Source organism: Callospermophilus lateralis, chromosome 6 (assembly GCF_048772815.1).
Source record: "Callospermophilus lateralis isolate mCalLat2 chromosome 6, mCalLat2.hap1, whole genome shotgun sequence".
NCBI lineage: Eukaryota > Metazoa > Chordata > Mammalia > Rodentia > Sciuridae > Callospermophilus > Callospermophilus lateralis.
In genome coordinates this window covers 16,140,307-16,164,149 of record NC_135310.1, presented here as the reverse complement: position 1 = coordinate 16,164,149, position 23,843 = coordinate 16,140,307, and the positions used below count along the sequence as shown (strand labels likewise).

General features: G+C 42.3%; 1 protein-coding gene across 1 annotated transcript in view; it reads left to right on the top strand.

Moving 5' to 3' along the window:
• The window catches only part of Mthfd1l (methylenetetrahydrofolate dehydrogenase (NADP+ dependent) 1 like), a 185,740-nt gene that overhangs the window by 26,907 nt on the left and 134,990 nt on the right, over positions 1-23,843 (top strand). Inside the window, exons 8-12 of the mRNA XM_076859640.2 lie at positions 5,681-5,792; positions 11,610-11,701; positions 13,181-13,278; positions 15,703-15,876; positions 23,220-23,356. Of these exons, the coding sequence (XP_076715755.1) occupies positions 5,681-5,792; positions 11,610-11,701; positions 13,181-13,278; positions 15,703-15,876; positions 23,220-23,356 (613 nt within the window). The remainder of the gene's footprint in view (positions 1-5,680; positions 5,793-11,609; positions 11,702-13,180; positions 13,279-15,702; positions 15,877-23,219; positions 23,357-23,843) is intronic.

The following is a 23,843-nucleotide window of genomic DNA, read 5'->3' as shown; positions in this document are numbered from 1 at the left end:
AGCTGAGGGGCTCCAGGCCTGTGTTCTGCAGAGAACAGGCTGGTAAGATCACCTTCAGCGGTTTGAGAGGCTGAGGCAGGAGGATCTCTAGCTCAAAGCCAGCCTCAGCAATTTTGTGAGGCCCTAATAAACTCAGCAAGATCCTGTTTCTAAATAAAATACAAAAAGGGCTGGGGATGTGGCTCAGTCGTAAAATACCCCTGGGTTCAATCCCTGGGACCAAAAGGAAAAAAAAAAATCACCTTGGGCTATTTATAAATCATCTTCTGTGTTCTTTCCTATACTGGTTTTCATTCCTGCGATAACGTGAGTGCTTTTTGAGGATATAGAATTAGAATCTTTCAATGGGAAGGTCTTACACATAATCTATAATAAAAAAGCACCTCCTATTTGTGCAGAGATTTCTGTTATTTCTGTTACAACCCTGAAAAAATGGATATCTTGCTTGCCAGAGAGCCTGGGCCTTTATCGTCACTGATAAGAAGCAGAGTCTGAACTTGAATCCAGGTGGCGTGACTCCACCTGGACTGTCCTTCCTATAGCACCTGGATTCCTCTCTTCTCAGGGGAGCAACCTGAGAGCTCTCCAAGGAAGAGGGATGCGGACAGCAAATCTGTAGATGTGCGATGTGGAGTTGAGCATTGAAAGCTTAAGCAAAGCAAAGCAAAGCTGTGTTTCCCACAGCGACACGGATTGGCGTGAATGTGAACCCAGTGTGTGGGGTACAGTGTGTGGCTAGCAGCACAGACGCGCTCCCCTGCCAGGCTCGGCTTGCTCATTGTTGCTCTGGGAACTGTAACTGGAACATTTCCTCCTTTTTATTCTCCATGGTTCTGAGTCTGTCGTGGGAAGGAGGATCGCTGCCTGCACACTCTCTCTCTCTCTGCCCTACTTTTAAACTTTTTTCCTAGAGTGTGAGGAAGGGAATTGTTTTTGGTGAATCGGTCAGAGCGAATTCCTTACTAGATCTGAGGTTGCATTTTCCTGTATCATCTGTCATAACTTGTGGAAGCATCAAGCTCACTTGAAGAAAGAGTAACTGTCTTTCCTAGCAATTTTGGACACCACCGAGTATCTGAGTACCTCCGATACTCTCTTCTCACACATTGGGCAGTTGAACCATGAAGTAAGAGCCAAACAGTTAGGAAAACGAAGGTCACTTATTACCCCGAGGGGGTAGACCCGGTGGATGTATGCTGTAATCATAACTCCCAGTTGTCCATTCTGATTCATGAGATAACCCTGCAAGAAGTCTTTTATTTAAAAGCTAATAATCTGTTTTACTGATCACAAGCGAGAGTGGAAAACAGAAACACACTCAATTCCTGAAAGGAAAAAAGGTCCTCCCAGGATGAGCTCATGGGTGGCACGGGGCGAGAGGAAATGCCTTCTGCGGCAGCTGTCAGGCCTTATCTTGCCAGAGTATGACAGCATCTGAAGGAACCCATCTGAGCGGCCTGACCTCTCGTTGTGGAGCAGTCACACAGTTATTTGCACATTCCTGTTTTGTGGTATGCGTAGTATTTCAGGAAAACGTGGATACGGATTCACAGAGCAGTCAACTCATGGTAGATGTTTGGTAAATTTCAAATTAAATATTTGACGTCCTAAGTTCAGAAAATCATGAACAAGCAGGGGATCTGCTTGTGGAAAGCTCTGCCAGAGTGAAATCTCTGTGTGCTGTCGAGGGGAGAGATGGGCCAGGCTCCGTGGCTCTGGGGAGGTTGTGAACGGGCTCCTAATTGCCACAGTGTCTTCTGTTTTCTCCTACTTGACCCCTGGGCGTCCTGTGAACCTGTTGACCACTCCCCTTTCCCTTAGCCTGTGTGGAAGCCCCCTTCCCGCGGTCCCCTAGGCCTCTGGGCCATGTACGGCCTCCAGCCTTCGCTCTCCTCTCACCGCCCTCTAACCCAATCTCAATCCAGCCTCCCGAGAAACCTTCCTGAAACCCCTGACTGTGAGGGCAGCCAGGCAGCTAGCCCAGCCTGACCACCACTGTTACTAAGGCTTTGGTGAGCCGGCGGCAGCAATTCAGTGAGATCCTGTCTCTAAATAAAATACAAACTAGAACTCAGGATGTGGCTCAGGGGCCGAGTGCCCCTGAGTTCAGTCCTCAGTACCTCCCCCCCCAAAAAAAAAAAAGAAAAAGAAAGCTTTTGTGAGTCTGGAAATTCTGACATTTTATAAAGGAAAACTGACATTTTATAAAAGAAGACATTAAATTACTTTTAGGACTCGGTCATGAGATACTCACGGAGCCCCCTGTGACATAGGGTTTTTGTGCACACTTTCTGTCCTGGTACAAGGCCTGGTGCAGAATCTGCCCTGGAACATAATGTGATGCCCAGAGCCACTTATCCAGGTTCCCGTAAGCCTGTGTGTAGAAAGTGAAACCTGAAGTGTGGGACCACGTGGGTGTGGCTGGCGTCTCCCTTGCCTAGGATGTGACAGCTGGTTGGCCAACACAGGGGCCGATCAAGAATCCCAATATCTGCCCAGATGTTAAATACTTGTCAAGCTTACTGTCTGCATTGTGTGAGGAAAAATAAGTAGAAATTCAGTGTTGGCAGCATTTGAAGGATATAGAAATCACAGTGTCCCAGGTAATAGAAACTATGATTCTTAAAAAAAAAAAAAAAACCCTTCAACTTTTTTTTTTAACCTGTTCCAACTTTTAATGTATATACAAATCTCATACCTGAGATGCCCACACGCACTCTGTATCTTCTGTTAGCAGAAGATAAGGTCTATCTGCTAGCCAAGAGGGTAGTGCTAGTTCTAGCTAAAATCTTTTTTAAGTTTATTGTATTTGTTAAATTTAAAAAATGGGTAATTCATAAAACTTCCGAAATCACATCTTCGTTCCTCTCTCCACTCCCTTCCTACTCTGATGCTTGCTCCTCCTGAAAGTCACTGGCCTGAAGAAGAATAGTTTGCACATTATCTAATCACCGTGGCGTCCCTCCACCCTCCCCACCAGTGTCTGCATATCTGTGTCTCAGTATTGTTTTAACATTTGGGCCTCTGCCTGGGGAGTGGGTGGTTCACTTTAAGCTACCCTACTCCAGTCTCGGCAGAGAAAGCAATATTTTGTTATGAGGTTAAGTTTCTAGCCAGGCTTTGGCCAAGGCCTTTCCCATGTGGGAAGAGGAAAGCAGGAACAGCCAGCGAGAAGATAATTCTCCTTGAATTTGAGCTCATTAAAATCTTCCCTCTTTCTCGGCGGATTATTTATTGATGGAAGCATCTAGCTAGTACTCTTCCTTTCCAGAAAGAATTAGCATCTACGATGTGATCATTGCTAAGGGAGGGGATTCTTTATCTTTTCTCTGTGGGGATCAACTGTCCCCCAGTTGCTTATTAGCACAGCCCACTTTGGAGTTGTGTGTAGGTATGGAGTGAAGAGGCTGGAGTGAGATTCCTGAGATTTATAGGTAATGAAAAGAACAGGTTGTATCTAAGACACCATGGGTCAAAACCTAAGTGTTCTTAGGGGACTCGTGTGAACCTGCGGTCCTTGGCATTTTCCAATGTGAACATTTCAGCATTCTTTATATGCACCTCCTTTTTATAGAGGCTTTAACATGTTCTGGTTTTGCTGCTATGGTGCAGGACAGTTTAGCAAAGTGGAATTTCTCATCTGCTGATCTGCAGCAAGCTTTAAACATCCTCATTTCTTTTGAGGATTACTGGGGTTGAACTTGACAATGAAGAAATACACTTTTGAAAACAGATGTTTAAAATCCTCTCCCACCAGAACTTTTTCCCCCCCTAAATATAACATCACCTAAAAGTCTAGGTGCTTTTCACATCTATCTGTAGAGATGGTATGCAACTTGAATGGAGCAGATTCCTGGGGAGATTAGCTGCAAACGTAGTGGAGTTTGGCCATGTTATGACGTGGTAGCATAGAAAAAAAATAGTTATTTAGGCGAATGTTTTGAAAAGATTTCCTCCTTTCTTTTGATGGTGATTAATCTCTAGATTCAGTGCAACACCATTTCAGTGTGTTCTTTTGCTTGTGGGGCTTTAATAACCTAACATGCTGAAAAGCAATCATGATTTTCCCTATTTGTATGATCAGACTGACTGCATATTTTCCAGCTGTTACCTTCTAAAAGTAGACTTTACCCACTATTATATATAATTATAATGCACCAACTAAAAACATTGTCTCTGTGGGCCTTATGAAAAGACACACATTTAAATTGTTTTCCTGCTCCTCAGTATAAAGGGAATGTGAAACTAGCCTTGATCTTGGGTTTTTTGTTCATAAATCAGGTAGGACTTGGGCATCTGTATCCCTTCCTTACCATCTCTTGTTCTAAGATTCCTGTAAGACATCATTTACACCTGGGGATGTAGCTCAGTGTCAGAGTGCTTAACTAGCATATGTGAGGCCCTGGGCTCAATCCCTAGGACCACAAAGGAAAAAGACATCACTCGATGCCTTCTCTGGCCCAGTGTTCAGAATTCTCAAGCAGAGGAGCTAGTTTGTTTCCCTAGACCTTCAGGGACCAGTTAACCCAGCTGAGAGTGCATCTGTGCTGGGTGATTGGGTGGTTGGGTGGTGGTAGTGGTGGTGGGCACATTTTAGGGTTTTGTTTTCTGGCACTCTAAATGCCTCATTCCAGAGACTGTAGTCAGTTGCATGGCAATGACATCCGTGGAAAAGCCAGTGGGGGTTGGCCCATCAGCACTGGAGAGAAGGCAGGCAGCTTTCCCTGTCTCCCTTGTAGAGTATCTCCAAGAGACACAGCACAGACCCGTGGGCATGTGAGCTCCGTGAGCCTCTGTTTCCTTGCCCACTAAATGAACATAGGAAGTAAAGCCAACCTCACATACGTGGGGAACTCAGTGAGATGGTACTTAGGGCACCCAGCTGACCTGTGCAAGTTTAGCTGATATTCTTTATTCACCTTTCCCTCTATGTGTGGACCCATTTGGAATTATCCGTTACTCTGTGGTTCCTGGACCAGCAGTTCTTGTAACATCAGGAGTAGCCTGTTAGCCTATTCTAGAGGCTGCCTCCTGACAGGTGTGTTCCTGCAGTGCCAGTTATCAAAATGCAGGATGGATGTGCTAGAGGCGTTTTGTAGTAGTGCTTGCATTTCTTCCTCTTTTTCAGACAAAAAAAAAAAGTAGTTAGATGAGAGGTGAATTTGGGCCTCAAGGAAAGTGGGATTTTCTCTGGCTCCTGAGGGTCCTTCTGTGGACATAGTAGAAGTCCATCAGGGACAAATCTTGATGCTGCCACTGTCCAGGCAAGCTCTGTGCTGGTCAGACTTCACCATCACAGCCCCTGTTTTCCTCCTGAGGCAGAGCCAGGATGCCACTCTCGTCCACCCTTCTTTCTCTTTCCTGTGGCCACCAATAAAGGTCCATCCTTTGGCTTGATATTGTGGTCAGATGATAATGCTCACAGCGTGTATGGCCATGTGCCCACCATGAAGACATCCTTGCAGTTCCGTTTCCTCTCCTTGGTAGGATGCATTGGACTTGTTGGGTTTGCACTAACATGCTTGAAAGGAAAAAGCTACTCGAGGGATTCCACGTCTGCGGTTTGGAACAGGACTCTGGATCTGTGACTGTTGTCTGTTACATTCAGCGATTCAGCTGACACCAGCAGTTAGTCATGTCTTTGGGCCATGATTAAAACATTTCTCTTTTTCCTTTTTAGCTTCAAGAGGCTGACATTGTGGTCTTGGGCTCACCTAAGCCAGAAGAGATTCCACTGTCTTGGATCCAACCAGGAACCACTGTTCTCAACTGCTTCCACGACTTCCTGTCAGGTAAAGGTCCCAGCGTTGGTGGGGGCCCCTGACAAGGACAGAAGGAGTGTGGGAGACTTGGTCTTGCAGAGGAGCATGGTGGCACACCTGAATCCCAGCTACTTGGGAGGCTGAGGCAGAAGATGCAAGTTCAAGACCATCCTCAGCAAGTTAGCGAGACCCTGTCTAAAAAAGAAAGAAAAAGAAGAAAGAAAGAAAAGAAAAGAAATAAAAAGGGCTGGGGATGTAGGTCAGGGCCCCTGAGTTCAATCCTTCCCCTCCAAAAGAGTGTGTTTTCGAGGTGCTATTATTTTATTAAAATTTATATTTGGAGTAATTTGGACACAGTTTTGGCTGGAGATAGGTGAATCTACTTTCATAGATTTTTAGATCTACTTTTCTACTATAGATCTATTTTTCTACTATTCTTTTAGGATTCCTTTAAATTCTATTATATGGAAGTGACATATGTTTTATTTAATGAAACTGCCTTAATTTTAATAACATTTCTTTTTAGAACTCTTATTTTTGAAAAAGGTGTTCCTGAAAACAGTAGGTTTCAATATCACAATAAGGGGCGGGGGATGTTCAGGAGCATAAAAGACCAAAGCTTTCTATTTCGATTTAATGATTTCATAGTAGTTAACTTTAAATTTTAACTGGTTCTGTTAATTTTAAATTTTATGTGGAGTTTTCTTGTTGATTTTTTTTAATGCCCAGGGCCTAAAATGGTACCTGACACATAGTAAGCTCTCAGTCAATGTTGACTTTTGAATGAGTGAGTAAACGTGGACTCCGCATTATAGTCTGGTTGTAGTTTTTAAGTTAGACATTTCAGAGAGGTTTCCCTGAACTTGTGCCCACTTTAACACAGGGCTGACAGGGCAGCTGTGGAGACAAGGTGAAAAGTCCCACGCTGATTATACAGGTGGACGTGTTCCAAGTGCCGTCCATAACAGCACTGCGTTTCTTCATAGTTAGTTTCACCTTAGTGACTTGGATTACTATGAAAATTGAACCTAGGAGTAAGTTATTAGCAAGTTTCCTTCTCCTCTTGTCATACTCTTGCCACTCTAAACAATGAGTAGGCTCTTTGAAACTTTATTAAAAGGAGAAGTGTTTTTGTTTAAACTTAAGACCAGAAGAACTTTTAATACCCTTGCGGCTGAGTGAAAGCAGCGTTTCGTGATGAGATTTTCATCTCGTCCTAATGGTACAGGGTCCCTCCTCCTCCTCTTCCCCTGTGTGAAAATAGACGGGACCCGGTGATTTATGGCGAGGTAATGCTGCAGAGGCATGTTATTGAATATCTAATCCTTGGAGAGATTTTCCTGATGGCCGATGTCCCAGAAGTAGTGCTCAGAAAACAATTACACCCAGCGTTGGGTCTGTTCATCCCACTGTTACATGAGCTGAATGTGTAGATTTTAAAACAGGGAAATGGCAGTGATCTGTTTTCTAGCTATAAGAATAATTACATCTCTTATTACTAAAAATTATTTTAAATGGAAGAAATGTAGTGTGATCTCAGAACGGCTTGCCTGTTAAAGAGCAGAGCCCACCCTAAGCAAGACCATTTGGTATTTCCAGTACGAGGCCTTATGACTGATGGACCTTTCGGAACAGGGAAGCTGGTTATGTCTCAGGCCTAGAGAACAAAGTCAAAACAGCAGCCCGGTGGTTCAGAGTGCTTTTCAGCATCATTTTAAGCTAACATAGCTGTTTTTAGTGTGACATCAGGGAAGGACCATGGGTTGCATCCCACGGCTCATGGTAATGGACTGTAGGATCCTGAGGGGCCTTGGGCCTTCCTTTGTGTGAGAGAAGGGAAAGAGGAAACAGCATGGATTTTGGAGTTAGGACTTCCAGACTTAAAGCAAACAGCATTGGTGCCTGGGCATGGTGACACCCTATAATCCCAGCTTCTTGCAGGGCTGAGGCTGGAGGATGGCGAGTTTGAGGCCAGCCTAGGTAACTAAGCAACATTTGTCTTTAAAAATAATAATAAAGGCTGGTTTTGTGGCTCAGAGATAGAGTGCTTGCCTAGCGTATGTGAGGCACTGGGTTCGATCCTCAGCACCACATAAAGTAAAATAAAGACATGTGTCCGCCTATAAGTAAAAAATAAGCATTTAAAAAACAATAATAAAAAAAATTCTAGGGTTGTAGCTCAGTAGTAAAATACTTGCCTGGCATGCTGAAGACCCTGAGTTCAATCCCCCCACCCCACACACACATACCCATAGAGTTGGTTTTCTTGTTGTTGTTTTTTGTTTTTAAAACTGAATTACATTGCAGTTATAACTATGTGACTTTGAGGAAATCACTTGAGTTCTCTGTTTTTCAATGTCCTTGTGGATGAAATGGAATCAAGGCAGTTGGGAGAAATAAATGAGATGAGATAATACCTCAATTGTACAGTTCTTCTTTCATATTAGCTGCCAATAAACATCAGTCTGCTCTCTCTGTTCCCCTCTGCCACCTCACTCCTGCCTGCTCTCCAATATAAAACAGCTTTCAGATTTTGGTTCAGCAGTGTATATGGTTCTATTTGAAAAATCATGCCCAAAGAAGTCCAGTGAGATTCTGAATATGTAAGAAGTTTTAGGAATTAGCATGCTTATAATTTAGCCATGATCCTAATGCATTTGGAATAAAATAAGGATATTTTCTTATAACTTTTGAAATTTGATTCTAAAATCTGTTGTATGTGTTACCTGCTTTCCTTTATTTTTTCTAGAAATCCTAGGTATTTTGGATCTACCCCTTCAATCTATTGCCAGTTTCCATGTCAAATGTTAATTAGTTCTAAATAAAATATATTTAATTTTTTCCTCTTTTAAAGGGAGTACATCGTTTAGAATATGCAGCCCTGTGTCAGTTCCTTCTCAGTTTGGTTTCAGTCATTCCAAAAGGCTTGCCTATATATGTTGACACTCAAATTTTAATTATATTCCTTTTTTCATTTCTTAGAATATATAGCTTTTAAAAAGTGTAACATACTGCCATTCAGAAGTGGGATTTAGGTGGTAAGAGCTAGGAGGGCAACTCTTGAGGGCACTGTCACAAAATTATTCTAAATGATTTGTACTAATTTTATTTATTGCATGTTACCTTTTTATTTTACAACATCAGTATATTTAACAGAAAAACTAATCAATAGTGTTTTTCTAAAAAGTTTTATCTATATTAATTTCTACTTTTCAGTTCTTCCTGATTTTAAAACTTTGCATACATATTTCAGAATAACTTGCCATCCCAAATAGGGAAAAAATCTTTGCATTTGATCTTTGGGTCCATAGAGCACTTTTGCAGTAAAAAGGGTGTCCTAGGCCAGAGCTGAGCTCCTGTCGTATAGCAGAGGGGACAGGAAGGCCAAAGATTTCCCTCAGCTCCTTCCACTTCTTCTATTCTGCCAAACTTCCTAGGGTGGTCTCCAAACAGCGCATATCAGGGATGGGACTGTTCTGACTTCTAGGGACAGCATAGCAGTGAGCCTTACATGTTCCTTTTGCAGAAAGTTTGGTTATCATGAAAATATTGTAAATGAAAGGCTGTCTTTCAAAGTGATTTCATTGACTTTTCCTGGGGAACCATGAGTTAAAGGACAGCATTTAGTGGGAAGTGGAGAGACCCATCCATGACTTGAGAAGGGACCCCTTGCACTCTGGTCCCCCGGTGCCTCTCAGGCCCAGACTGTGGACAGCTTCCAGGTAGAGTCCCGTCTTCACATAGGCAGGGGGCTAAAATAATGATTTCCTTTCTAAAGTCTTTTTAGCCTTTAAGTTCATTGAGAATGTATTCCTGACTCTGATTCTTACAACTCTTAATTGCTTCTAATTCATTGGATTTAGAATTTTAAATTCAGTTTTATGACTGCATCATTCCTTCTACAAAGGCAGTGTTTGTGATAGGAAATTGGCAAAATACAGATTAGTATACAGAAGAAAATAAAAATAACTTTTGATCCCATCACTGTCAGATAACCGTTTTACCTTTTTTTCCATAAAAAGTCAAATTAGTATAAACTAATTTTATGGGAATGTAGAAAAGGAGAATAAAGCAATATGACACTTCTAAGTCATTGTTATTTTTAATTACATGGTTTTTAATAAGTCAACCATTAACTTAGCAAGTAGCAGACCTTTATCTATTGTGCATGAAAATCAGAGGCAGTGACGTTTGGAAGCCAAATCAGCTTCCTCTGGTGTCCTGAAGATGTCCACTTTGTCCATCCTCTTCTGATACATGTTGACTCTGAACTTTGAGCTTTTCCAGGGGTCCATGAGGAAGAAAGAGTTTTACACAGTCGTAGTCACTGGATTCCATTCATACTGGGGTTACAGTTTCCTTTATGCTGGTTTCTCATCCATCTGGTCATAGTTGCTACTTTCACAAATTTCTTGTGACTTCTGATCCATTCGTGGCAACCTTTTTTACTGCTCTGGATGCATTTCCTTTGAGTTACTCCAGATGTATTTTGTGCTGAGAGGAGAAAGGAGTGTGGTGTGTGCCAACCGCCATCTTGGGCTGGAGACTTTACGAGGCTTGGTCTCGTTTGTTGGCGCTGTTCCTCACACAGCTCATCCTGCTTGTTGAAATCATTTGTGGGATGGTTTAGACATATCAGCAATCAATCATTCAGCTTTCCGAGTAGTGTATTCTCACATTTGCTTATTAGCTCCATGTCATTCAAGTGACTGAAATTATAGGAGGAATTTTTTACTGTGTAACTGTGTAGATGAAATATTCTTCACTCACATGGGTATTTGTGATTACGTTCTTGGAACATGCATTTATAAATTGATACCAACTCCTGGAATGGAGCTTTGCCTTATTTCTCTAGCACTTAAAGACAGAAGAATGAGAAAAGCATATTTCTTTCCCATAGTAAATGGACAAGATTTTAAGATCATATCTCTAGGGGTTAAAACAAAACAAAACAAATCTCTCTCATTCTCTGACTTTTGCTTTTGCCTAGATATGATTTATAAAACTGAAGTGCTGCTAATCTTTAAACAAAACCTGAGGACATGATTTTCCAACACCCTTAATACATCTGACAATAGAACATCACAAAACACGTACTTTCAAGTGGTTTTTTTTTTTTTTTTTTTTTTTTGTGCTTTCTTGCACGGACTGTCAGCAAAGTGGATAATTTAAGAGTAGAGTAGTCCAAAGAAAGAAGACAATAGTTTCTTAATTCAGAAAAGTTGCTGTTAAAAAACTTTCTTTCCTCTAAGGAAGGATGTAGGCTAAAGTATTTTGCATGTGTGTTAAGTTTTTATAAATTTTGCAAGTGATAACTAAGAAGGGAAGAGTAGTGTTCTTACCAGTGCCTTTCCATTTTGAAAACCCCAATCTGCAGGCTAGGCTGCCTCTGCACTAAGTGTTGCAAATGTATGCTGTGAATTGTCCTGAGTTACTACTGTATTTATAGCTCAAGTAATGCTCTATTTGGGAAAAAAAAAAAAAAAGAAAAGAAAAGTCACAATATGATACTTCAAGTTGTTTGAAGAGATTGTGTGCCTAGATGTTTCTCCCTGGTTCAGTGTGAGATATGATTCCCCAAGGCCTCAGGTGCTTTGTTAAATCACACTCTGTTTATCCCAGTTAATAGCTTAGGGGGACATTTCTCTGATGTAAAATACACTGGAACCCAACCAAGATCCTCAAAGCTGTGCCAGAGGTGACTCACCTGCAGCTGCGCCCTGACCTCCTGACTTCCTTGGTTGCAAAATGAGACCATTATTCAGTGCGCTGGATTTTTATAAGGAACATTGGTTGTAAATGACAATATGCTGAAAGTCTTTTTTCCCCTCCTTTAATTTTTTACAGGGAAGCTTAGATGTAGTTCTCCAGAGGTACATGTTAATGGGCTCATTGCAGAAGATGATGTGGGTCTGCTCGCTGCAGCTCTGCGGATTCAGGTTTGGTTGGCACCAATATTTGAGCATTTTGAATGTGGAGGTCTGTTTAAAAGTTGATAACATTTTTCAAATATTTTTTGTTTACCAGTTACAGTGCTAAACACTTTCTATACTAGTGTTAAGCCTAGTTGACAAATGAGGAAATGGAAACTTATAAAAATTAAGTTACTCGCCTATAACACATGATGTGTTTGAGGCAGGGACCCAAATCCAGGTCTGTGTTTTAGTTATCTATTACTGTATGGTACATTATCCCCAAAATATAGCAACTTAAAATAACAAGCATTAATTATCACATTTCTGTGAGACAGACTGGGGAGCAGAGTAGTGGGTGGCCCCCACTCGGGATCTCTCAGACAGTTGTAGCCTGGGCTAGAGGATCTGCTTCCAGGATGGAGCAGTCATGTGGCTGTTGGCGTGTGGTGTTTAATTCTTCAATGGCAATTGGCAGGAAGCCTTCGCTCCTTGTCACATGTACCTTCCCATAGTGCTGCTCACAGTGGGGCAGCTAACTTTCCCCAGGATGCACAGTCCAAGGGAGAGAGCAAGGAGGAAGCCATGGTGTGTTTTATTGATCTAGTTTCTGAAATCACACACTGCCACTTCCTCCTTTCCTGTTTGTTAGAAGCGAGTCACCAAGTCTATTCCCTAGTCAAGGGAAAGGGAACTGTGCTTCTCCTAAAGACAGGATAGGAAAAAATCTGTTGACATCTTATTAAGACACACTACCGTCTATGTGACCTAATGCCTAAGCTCCCCAGCTCTTCACTCTATGAGCTGCGTGTTCCTTTGACAAAGGCCTGCAGCAAAGGTGTCTTGCTGATGGGGGCGCTATGGAGCAATAGAGAAGCCTGAGGCGCTAGTCACTCCTGCAGAGAATAAAGCAGAAGCAAATTTTAGTTCATGTCTTTTTTTACCTTCAGGGTAATGCACAATTAAAATTTTTACGTTTTTGTTAGGATTATATGTTATATTTCAACTAAAGCCAAATTTTATTTCTATTCATTTTATTTTTACTTGACACCCGCACATATTCACGCAAGCATATCTGTCACTATCTGACAATTCAGTTTCCTTGTTGTTTCTACCAGCTACATAAGGATGACATTTGAAAGGCCGTTGCACATTTTGGAATCTGAGCATGCAACCTGATCAGTTGATGCAATCTTACATTTTCCTCATTTGTTTTCCTAATCAAGATGAAAAATCCATTCCATATAATCATATCTGAATACTTGAGATCTTTTGTGAACGCCTAATCTATTTTAACAATGCATAGATCTCACATTTTCCTTTTTTTAAGCAAAACCTACCAGTCTCATTATGTGTGAATATAATTATTGCCAGTGTTCTCTTGGATTATGGTGCGACTTTATGGTCCTGTTTGTTTGTGACACCCCTGGACACTGTTCCCTAGTTTAAGCGGGTGCCCTGTTGCTTTACCTCTTTAACGTGAGTTTTCCTCGCTCCCTCCGGAAGAACATGGTCAGCAGTGGAAGGAGGTGGCTTCGCGAGCAGCAGCACCGGAGGTGGAGGCTCCACTGCTTAAAGCTGCAGCCGCTGTCCCCTGTTCCAAGGTAACGCTAGAGTCCTGTTTGCATGTCAACCCTCCAGAGTGACCTCGGTCTCCTGTTCACCACTGGCTGGGGCATGACTCTTTGTAACATGGTTTTGATGGTAGATAATTTTCTCTTATCCTTAAATCACTTCAGTGTTTTCTCTACCATAAATCCTCAAAAATGAAATCACAGTGAACGTATTTATCGTATTCTATCAGTTCTCAGAGCCCGGATTATTTCATTATACTCAATGACATGTTCTGTGTTTTCTCTTCCTAGGGGTCCACAAAACAATGTTTTGTTTTTTTTTTAAATTAGAAAAAATATAGTCATGCATTCCTTCAAATATGCTTTTCAGGGCTAAAAATGCCTAGCACGGGGACAGCTTGGTCTTAAGGGCCAGAGTTGTATTTAATAAGATCTAAGCTACATATTCTCTTTGTATAAACTTAGAAATACAGACTGCAGGACTTAATCTCAGTATGTGATTTAGAATGATTAGATGTCATCATATCTGAGCCAGAGATGGGCATCTTCTGGCCTCAAGATGAGTCCTCGCTGCTGCCCCACCAGAGTGAATTGGTCCTTACCATCTGTCCAGGTGTATCTGTGCCACCACATCCCCAGATGATCCTGCCCAGCACCGTGGGGATGCACAGAGTGTCAACTAGACAGAGCCTCCAGGGAGGATCTCAGTAACCAGTGGCTTTTCAGAATTGGCCTCTGTTCCCTTGGCAGTCAGCTGAGCACTGTGGCTGGATCATACCCACCCGGCTGGTGGAACTCTCCGGCTCTTTTCATGCCGGTGATAGACTAAACATCTCTGTTTTGCTCTGTGTTCATTAATACATAATTCCAAAGAGGAATGTTATTCTTTGTAACATCATCCCTGAAATTATACAGTGAGTTTCATGAACTTTCTTGTTATTGAAGTCAATAAATTGTACTTACAGAGAGCTAAGAAAGATTAAGACAGATTCCACCTAACTGTGTACCAAAGTTTTTCAAAGTCAATTCTACTTGGGACAGGGGAAAAAAGTCAGTTAGTCATTTAACTGAATTTGATTTCTAGAGCCACTGGGGAAAGAAAGGCAGACTGTAGTTTATAAGTCTCTTAAAAAAAAAATCAAAATTATGTCACTGTGGCTCTAGTTAGTGATGAGAACACCGCAGGGACTTTCCACAAGTAGGCTGTTTAATTTAGGAAATGGAGAGAGGAGAGAGGCAGAAAACAAAGGGATAGCCAGGAAGGCAAAATGAATGGCAGTCCAGAGAGTCCAGGTGAGAGAAAGGCAAACTAGAAAAGAACAAGGGGGCTGGGGAGGGGCTCGCCTGGCAGGAAGCCCAGCGCCGAGCCACAACAGGCCTGAGACATCGCCCCTCTCCTGGCTTCTCTGGTGCCCTTGGAGCAGGTGGGATGGAGTCACATCTGCTGTTCCCTCCTGTGCCAAGGCCAGACCACCTTGGTGTCATGGAGAAGAATATAGGTTGGTTTTGGGACTGAATAGATTTTCAGCACTGGAAACAAACAAAAAATCAGAGCAGAGGGGCTGCCTGCCATGGAGGGGGTGGTCCACTGCCCACTGCAGAGAGACTATTATGCCACCATTAAGGGTTCCAGGGTGAGTCACAGAATGGTGGTCCCTTTTTATGAGACCCTAAGCAGTTCCTTGACATCAGCTCTCCTGTGCCCAAGGCTCTGGGTCAGCCTTGCTGTGAGGGAATAGTTGGGCCTTTCAGTCAGACGATGGACAGCCCGAGATATGCCCGAGCACATGAACCCCAGCAGGCTCTCCTGATGGTACCCGCCCTGGTGTCGAGCGCCCCTCTTTCAGTAAACTCCAAGAGTTAAGTCAGGTGCGCAGGCACTCTGCAGAGCTCCTGAAATTTCCTCAGTTTGAAACTGAGCTTTGGGCCCTGCGTCCTTGTACCGACCGACAGTTATGTAACTGCTAAAATATTTTGAAATATGATTTTTGGACTGGAAATAGGAAAGAGAAAGGAAAAGTGTGGACAGAGATAAAATAAAAGAGCATTTCCACAGTTTTGAGTAGCCAAGAGACAGGCCTGGCTAGCCAGCAGGAAGGAGAGCTTTACACAGTACCCCTTCTCTTTGAGGGTCCCACATACAGCTTTTTGCTCTAATGGGTTTTTTCTTGGAGAAGGTGTTTGCACTCCTTGTACTATTACAGTTCTCCTTTCCCCGTGGCACCGGAGTTATCCTTGTACCTGGACACAGTTCTAGGATCTTTATGAGTCTAAAGAGTCACGTCTAAAAAGTGCACCGCTTTTCTCTCCTGCACGTTAATTGCTAGCAGCTGTGCCCGGGAGGGAGGACACAGGCAGTTGCAATGATTTCCTTGTTGGCGTGGAGCATGGTTGGCTTTCACTCTCACGGCGACCACCTAAGCTGAGAAGACTTTTGTGTTTCTTTCCCCCCAGTGATATTGAGATTTCAAGAGCACAGACTCCAAAAGCCGTGGATGTCCTTGCCAAGGAGATAGGATTGCTTGCAGATGAAATTGAGATCTATGGCAAAAGCAAAGCCAAAGTACGTTTGTCCCTGCTGGAAAGGCTGAGGGATCAAGCAGATGGAAAATACGTCTTGGTTGCTGGGTAAGACTGTGCTTGAAACTGCACTCAGGAGCCATGTTTGTCAGATTCTCTTCCTTTCTTATCGTACCCCTCTAATGAACTCTATCTCAGATTTGACATTAGTTTATCCATTGCACTTGATATTCCTTCACTGACATGGGATCATTTTTTTTTTCTTTCTCTTTTTCTTTTTTCAGCGAAGAGCAAATTATCCCTGCCACAAAATACAAAGGTGTAGCAAGCTGCTAATGCAGTATTTAATTTTTTCATGTCTTACATTGTGCCATGATCCGCTCCCTGGACTGTTTTGTTTAATTTTACATAATAGAAATCAAAATAAGAGTTGAAAGCACATTATTTTGAACTGGGTAGGGGTTTTGGTTTTGGTTTTTGTATTCTCAGTAATATTTAGTGAAGGAGATACAGCTAATCTTGTGAAACTTATATTTTCTTATCAATATTCTTGATGTTTCTTTTTTGCATATTTATATTTCAAAAACTTACTCTCTTTTCTTGAATTTTAAAACCTAACATTGGACTCTTTTCACTTGTTTTGAATATTTGATGAAAGACATTCATAGTGTTTGGGAAAAGAAGTGTTTGCTGTTTTTCCCCTTAAAAAGAGGAAACCCATTCACTAGCTAAAAAGATAATAGAAAACAAGAGATTTGGACAATTTATTTAGTGTGAACTGAGGGAACATCAATTCTTTCATTGTCTAGAAAGTTCATTGCATTGACTGTTACCTGTGACACACAGGCCAAGGCTTGAGGTGCAAAACCCATTTGTAAGGCAGACACATTTCTTGTAACTGGACTTGGCTCAGTTAACTTTGTTTTTATGTAATGACCAATGTGAGTCCTTTTATCTTTATTCTGGTTATAAAAGTGACACTGTGCCTTTATAGAAATATTCCAGAAAAACAGAAAATTTAAACAAACAAACAAACAAACCAAAAAAAACAAAAAGTAAAACATCCCAATTCCACCCCCGAGAGGAGACGCCTGCCCGTGCTGGGTCCCTCCGTGGTGTGGATAGACTCTTCCGTAACTGACGTGGCCCCACCTGTGCTGATCTGCCAGCTGCTTCCTGTGCACCAGTGCACTGTGTACCTCGCCCCACGGGAGCAAATGTGGAGCTGTGAATGTTGTCCCGACTGCATAATGAACATTCCAGTGCTCACATCTGAGATTCTTAAATACATGGGGGGAGAGTAAAAATGCCTGGAATGGCATGGATTCCATTTTGCACGTTTTAGCACCTCTTGCTCCATGAGAAGCACTGGGGTAGCTTACTGTTTAGAGTACAGTGTTTTTCTAATTCTTCAAGGGCATGAGGTGGACCATGACTTGAAAATATGATAGGGATGTTCCACAGTCTTCTGCTCTACTGATGGGCATTTAAATTGTTTCCAAATTTTGTCCACTGTCAGCGTGCTAAGATCACAGCCTTGACCATGCGTATTTGTGCATTTGTCCAGTTATCTCCTTTTGAAAAATCCCTGGAGGTGAATTCAGTTATAGCAGTTCTCCTGTATCTGTAGGGGATTTGTCCTAGGACCCCTTCAGCCATCAAAAAATCTTCAAATATTCAAGTTCCTTCTAGGGAACAGCAGAGTTTTTGCCTATAACCTACAAACATCCTCCAATATTTTAAATCATCTCTGGCTCACTTATCATGTAATGCAGTGTTCACGCTATCGCAGTAGTTGTACATTATTTAGAGAATAATGATTCCCGAAGTCTGTGCAGGTTCAATACGGACAGCCTTTTTTCCACGCAACCGGCTGCAGACCCTGGTTGACTGTGATAAATATTCTCAGGCTTTCAGGCTCCCTGCACTTGGACTCCCAAGTTACTCTCCAACCCACGACCCCATCCTAAGGTCCCATAACTGAACCTGAGGGGAGACGTTGGCTCTGGGCCCATCCCTGAGAGGAGCCACTCACCTGCCAAGAAGCACAGGGCCCACCTGGCCCCAGGACTCTCGAGTGTGAGCGTCCCTCTAGTCCCTGTTACTTTTGGGGAAGTAACACTTAATGCAAGTTTTTCTGTTGCCATGAATAAACACACTCTTGAACATTAAGATCTTTAAAAGCATCTTGTGCCTGTGTTTACTTCCATTTTCCAAGGCTTTGGTGATCTCTTGGTAGGTGAGTTTGCTGGTTTTTTTCATCGAGTTTAAGGTCAGAAGATTTAAGGAGAACTCAGGAGGGATGTGTTCTCAGTTTATTGAGGAAGACTCATAGAGCAGTTTTTTCTTGTGGAATGACGGTGATTTATTCCACTTGGGGCTTGTCCATTTTGGAAATAAAATCCAGACACGGCCCTGCCCTGAGCTGGGAGCGCAGAATTGATGCATCTGAAACAAAAGCTGTGATGATGGTGTTCTCAGGTTCCTAACTTGGAGTCAAACTGCCAAGGCCCGGCCTCCCTCCATCTGTTAGAGGAGGCTAGGATGACCACTGGGACCACAGCTAATGTCAGGCCAGTCCCAGAAGCTCATTGCTCTAGGCCAGTGTGAATGGGTCTCACTGGCCAGCATGCCAGATTTTAAGTAGAAATGAAAATTAAACATGATTTCTCTGAAGTACAGATTAAACACAAAAAGATCAATAGTTCTTTTTCTTTTCTTAATTTTATTTATTTATATGCAGTGCTGAGAATTGAACCCAGTGCCTCACACATGCTAGGTAAGCGCTCTACCACTGAGCCCCAATCCCAGCCCCAGCCCCAGCCCCTGCCCCAGCCCCCTCCCCAAATAGTTCTTTTTCTGAATTGTGGTGAAAGCTCCCTTTATTATCAGAGACCTTTTACGAACCAAATGAAATGCTCTTCTTTCAACTGCGTTGAGAAAAGCACTGTGAATAGGAAGAGTTCTATAAGATGTATGTCCCATAGTATTCTCGATACAGCCCCCCAAACACAGCAAATGATATATATTTTTTAAGTGTGTAAACTGCCTTTACTACTTAATTCTTTTTTTTTTAAGAGAGAGTGAGAAAGGGAGAGAGAAAGAGAGAATTTTAATATTTATTTTTTAGTTATCGGCGGACACAACATCTTTATTTGTATGTGGTGCTGAGGATCGAACCCGGGCCACACGCATGCCAGGCGAGCGTGCTACCGCTTGAGCCACATCCCCAGCCCACTACTTAATTCTTGATAGCTGTATGATTGAGGTCATCTTAGAACAGAAATATCATATTTATAACTTAAAAAAAATAGAAAATAAATTTAATGTAAAAATCAACTCCCTTTTTTATTTTTGGTCAGGTCAAACTTAGAGCAGGGGCCTGGGCTGGGGCTCAGTGGCAGAGCACTTGCCTAGCAAGTGAAGCACTGGGTTTGATCCTCAGCACTGCACAAAAATAAATGAATGAATGAATGAACGAATGAATAAATAAATGTGTTGTATCCATCTACAATTAATTAAAAAAAAATTTAAAGTTAGGGCAGAATGACATTATCTGTTATGTCATGCACTGTTGCAGCTTCTTCAGAAATGGAAATGACCCCCCCATTAAGTGCAGAATTATTTCCTTTTTTCTGAAAGGTTTTAAATCTCCTTCCAGAATTTTGTCTATGCATCCATTTTTGTACAAAGACCATGCTATAAATACCATTTTGTGTCATGCCTTTCTCTCTGAAGTCTAACATGAATCTTTTCCCATGCTTTAGAGGAATTCAAATACCTAAGAAATTTTTCAATAACCTAACTCACAATACATTTGTTATTGTACTATGGATTTATATATAAATGTGATTTAAAAAATCAACAGTGGGTTAAAATATAAAAGAACAGGATTTAAAAAAAAAAAAACTCTGTTATTGGTAACACAAAAGCAGAACAGATTAATTCTCCTTAAAAAGCCATTCTTCAAACCTTCTGATTTTTCATTCAGTCAGAATCATCTGCATTTCATCAGCTGTGTATCACATGGAATTTACACCTACACATCACTTTATTTGCTTTGCCTGACAAAATGAAAAGTATTGGGAATTGTTCAGGGAAATACGCCAACAGAATCTTAGGGGCTCTTGAGTTTTACATATTTTCCCAGTTACACTAATGAAAAGGAATTTCGTTTGAGAACCTGACTCGGAGTACAGCTGCAGGGCATTTGAATGTGCACTTGGTCTCTATTGGGCTTCCACAGATTTCCATGCAGAACATTCTAGAAGTTCTCTGAATTGCTTGGACAGTGTAGTTAAAAAAAAAAAAAAAAAAAAATTCCAGACTGCTCTGAGATTAGATTGAATATCACCTTAGAGAAAGGTGATATTCAATCTAATATATCATTTATGTCACTTCATCTTTTGTTTTCTGCAGTATGCCAAATACCTGACTTGAGGTTTTTTGGGTTTTAATGTTTTACCCCATCTTTCTGGTACAGGGTGAAAATAACCTCTACTGAGTTTTCTAAGATTTTGCTCTTCTACCTTAGATAACTGAATATCTGTGAGTTTCCCCTTTATTTGTATTAATTGTAAAATAGAACAAAGGTATTTAGAAGGAACCAGTACCCACAGGAACTCTGAACTATTTACCTCTGTCAAATGTAATGGGAAACACAACCAAATGGATTATAAGTTTTATTATTAGATAATAAAAGGCTTTTAAAAGACCTTCCAAATCATAAAGATGCCTAGAATGAATGATATATACTCATTTGCTGTTGAGCATATAGTTTGGGATTCATGGTTAGGCCATGACTAATGCCAATAATACTGTTGAACGAGATTCTGAATTTTAAGAATGATTCAGAGTTTTACCTCTTGCCTCCATGTAAGCAGTTTCTTCGACCTTTGAGTAAATGATCAGCCTATTTCAGAATGAATCCAAATTGTCACAGGGTACTTTGGCAGATTTTTTTTTACTGTAGTTGACAATAAATCCTCTACCTTGGCACACTTGTGGCCCTTAGGCAAGACAGATAGATCAGATCCCTAATCATAAGCCATCTGAGAAGTCGCAGACAAGTCCTATAAGAAATGCTGTGTTGTGGACATAGGTTGGGAGCCCACAAACATGCCTGGAAAGGTTGAGGAAGTTCATCAACAAAAATCACACTTCCGTCTTCATAAACAACGCTCTCACTGAAACAGAAAAAGACATGAGACAGTTTTTGTGTTTGTTCTTTTCAAAGTCAACTTGACAATTTGGAATCTAAGCTAAGGATACTGTGGGGAAAAAAGTAAACCAAATTTTGATATCGCATGCAGGCATGAGGCGAAATAAATTTTTTATTGTAGCTCTCCTTTTTATTGCTCCCAATAAATACTTCCTACTTTCTGATTTTCCTGAATTGTATTCATTGGCAAAAAGCTGAGCAGTCCTGTGTTTCTAATTAAGACTTGGATGGCTGGCTGAAGTTCCAAGGAGGTCATCGCTGGGCGTGGCCGCTCTTGGCCTGCCCTGCAGCTCTGTGAGCCTGTCCTGGGGAAAGAAAATGTCATCACTCATGGGACACTGTGCTCAAGTCAATCGCTTATTCCTTTGCAAACAATAAACGCTCAGTAGGTCCTTAAACTGCCCCGCAGAAGGTACTACATCTTCTTTACAAGCTTTCCTAAGATTTTGATGTCTCTGGGCTTCTGCTCTTATTATGAGTGTTGTATCTCAAAGAGTAGAACGTTGACTCCATGGATAAGCACCTTTGTGTAACTTTGAGTCTCCTTGTTGACCCCGATCCAAAATGTGCTCGTTAGACACATGCAGAGGTAACGAGGAAGCCACTTTGATGTGACTTGGGAGTTGAAGGTTATTTCACTGTGTTGTCTTCTTGCTGGCTCACCACCAACCCCTCCTGTCGTGGTCACTCTGTCATGGAGTCCACTGGCCCTCCTCTGTCCTCACTTGATTTCAAACCTCAGTGGCTTTTGACTCCCTCTGCGCTCTTCTTTGGTCTTCCTATGCGGGGAGGGTTCCCTTCTTTCATCTTACTCCTCCTTGGTTTCCTTTGGTGTCTCAGATGTACCTGTCCATTCTATCCTTACCCTTCTCTTTCTCTGCTCATTCTCCCTAGCTGTCTGTACTCATTCCTTGCCCTAATCTGCTAGTTAATCTGCAAGCTGTAGTTACCATAGCACAACACTTACTCTTCCATCAGAAGAAATAACCTGGGAAGTCAGACGGCTGCTCTGTGGGGTATGACCAGCTCTACTGCTCTCTAGTCAGGTGATCGTGGGCAAGTTATTCAAACTCTCTGTACCTGTTTTCTCATCTATCAAATGGGATACAAATAAGACCGTAGATGCAAAGTTCTCTGCTTATTAACCACCCCTACCCCACTCAGTTTTATCTGGCTAATATTTGTCAGGACTCCACCAAGATGTCACTTCCTACAGGAAGCCTTCCCTGGTGTTCCCAATCTAGTTAGATCCTCCTTCCACGTGCACACTTAACATAGTCTGGTTGACCTATTCCCCATCTTAGTGTTTATCATGTGCATTGTAGTCACTGAGTTATCCATGCAGAGAAGGAATCTGACTTGTCCATCACTGATCGTGTTGTAGGAGTGGTCTGAGATAGCTGGGGACCACGGTGGATCAAAGGCATGACTTCCTCTTTGTGGCCACTTCACCAAATTTTGTAGGCCAGAAAACTGTCATCAGATCTGTTGTAGTTTAATATCCTACACATCCCGACTCACACCATCTAACGCACAGATGGTGCATTTGATGGTAATAAGATGCTAAGGAATAGCTTTATGGGTCGTCTTTGGGAATGTAATTGGTTCACTTCCTATCATCTAATACTGTGATGTTGTTATAAACATGTGAATATTTGTCTTTTTTGGGGTGTTATCAGTAATAAACTCCTGGGGGGGTGGGATTCCTGCTTTCTATGGGAGGGGCTTTGGACTTACTCTTTTCCAATATTGAAAGAGCTATTGTAGGGAAAGGGATTAGGCTTAGTTGTGGGTCTCCAGGAGATAGGAAGCAACAGAAATGCTGGTGTCCCTCCATGAGAACAAAGAGCCTCCTCACTCTAAGGAGTCAGAAAGGTAACTTTGCCCTTTTGGTTTCTAGTTTTCTTCCCTGTTCTTTTTTTTAAAAAAAAAAAAAAAAAAAAAGATTTTTATTAGTTATTGATAGACCTTTATTTATTTATTTGCTTACGTGTGGTGCTGTGAATCGAACCCAGTGCCTCACACATGCTAAGCAAGCACTCTACCACCGAGCCCCAGCCCCAGCCCCAGCCCCTCTACATCTCTCTCTTGATCTTACCTTCAGCCTGGCCTGAGTGCTGAGGGTAGACCACCGTGATCCGAGCAACGGCAATACTGAGTGGAGTTGGGAGAGGTTCGCTCTGCGTGGTTTGTCTTGGAAAAATGACTCGGTTCACTCTCCCCCCACCAGGATCACGCCCACCCCTCTTGGAGAAGGGAAGAGCACAGTCACCATCGGGCTGGTGCAGGCGCTGACCGCCCACCTGCACGTCAACTCCTTTGCCTGTCTGAGGCAGCCTTCCCAAGGACCGACTTTTGGAGTGAAAGGTACTTTATTTTGCAACTTGTAATATTTTTCAGAGCAAAATTGTGTGTAGGGGGGATTGTAAAAAGAATATCATACACAGGGGGTAAAACTGTTCAGAAGAATTGGTCCATTTTGTGCCTACGTATGCCCCCTGCACACTGAGTACATACAGATCCAGTTACCCCAGGTTGGTTCTCCTGGAACGCAGAAGTACCTAGGGAGCTGCATGGGGCAGGGTCTTCAGTGCGGCCCATGGGAGACCCGTCCCCTCGGCCCATTGGGCAGTCCTCCCACTCTGTCTCGACTGTGCCTTGTCTGCCAAAACCTTTGAAAATCTGTTCGTCCTGGGGGCATTTTATCATCCCAGCCCTGTGAAGGTCCTTCTCTCTGAACACTGAGAGGCCCCTTAAGTTGGCCCCCAAGACTCAGCTTGTGGGAGCTGTCGTGTGGGGCCTGAGGAGCTCTGGAGACGAACTGGCTGTGCACAGAGTCATGGTGAAATTCCTC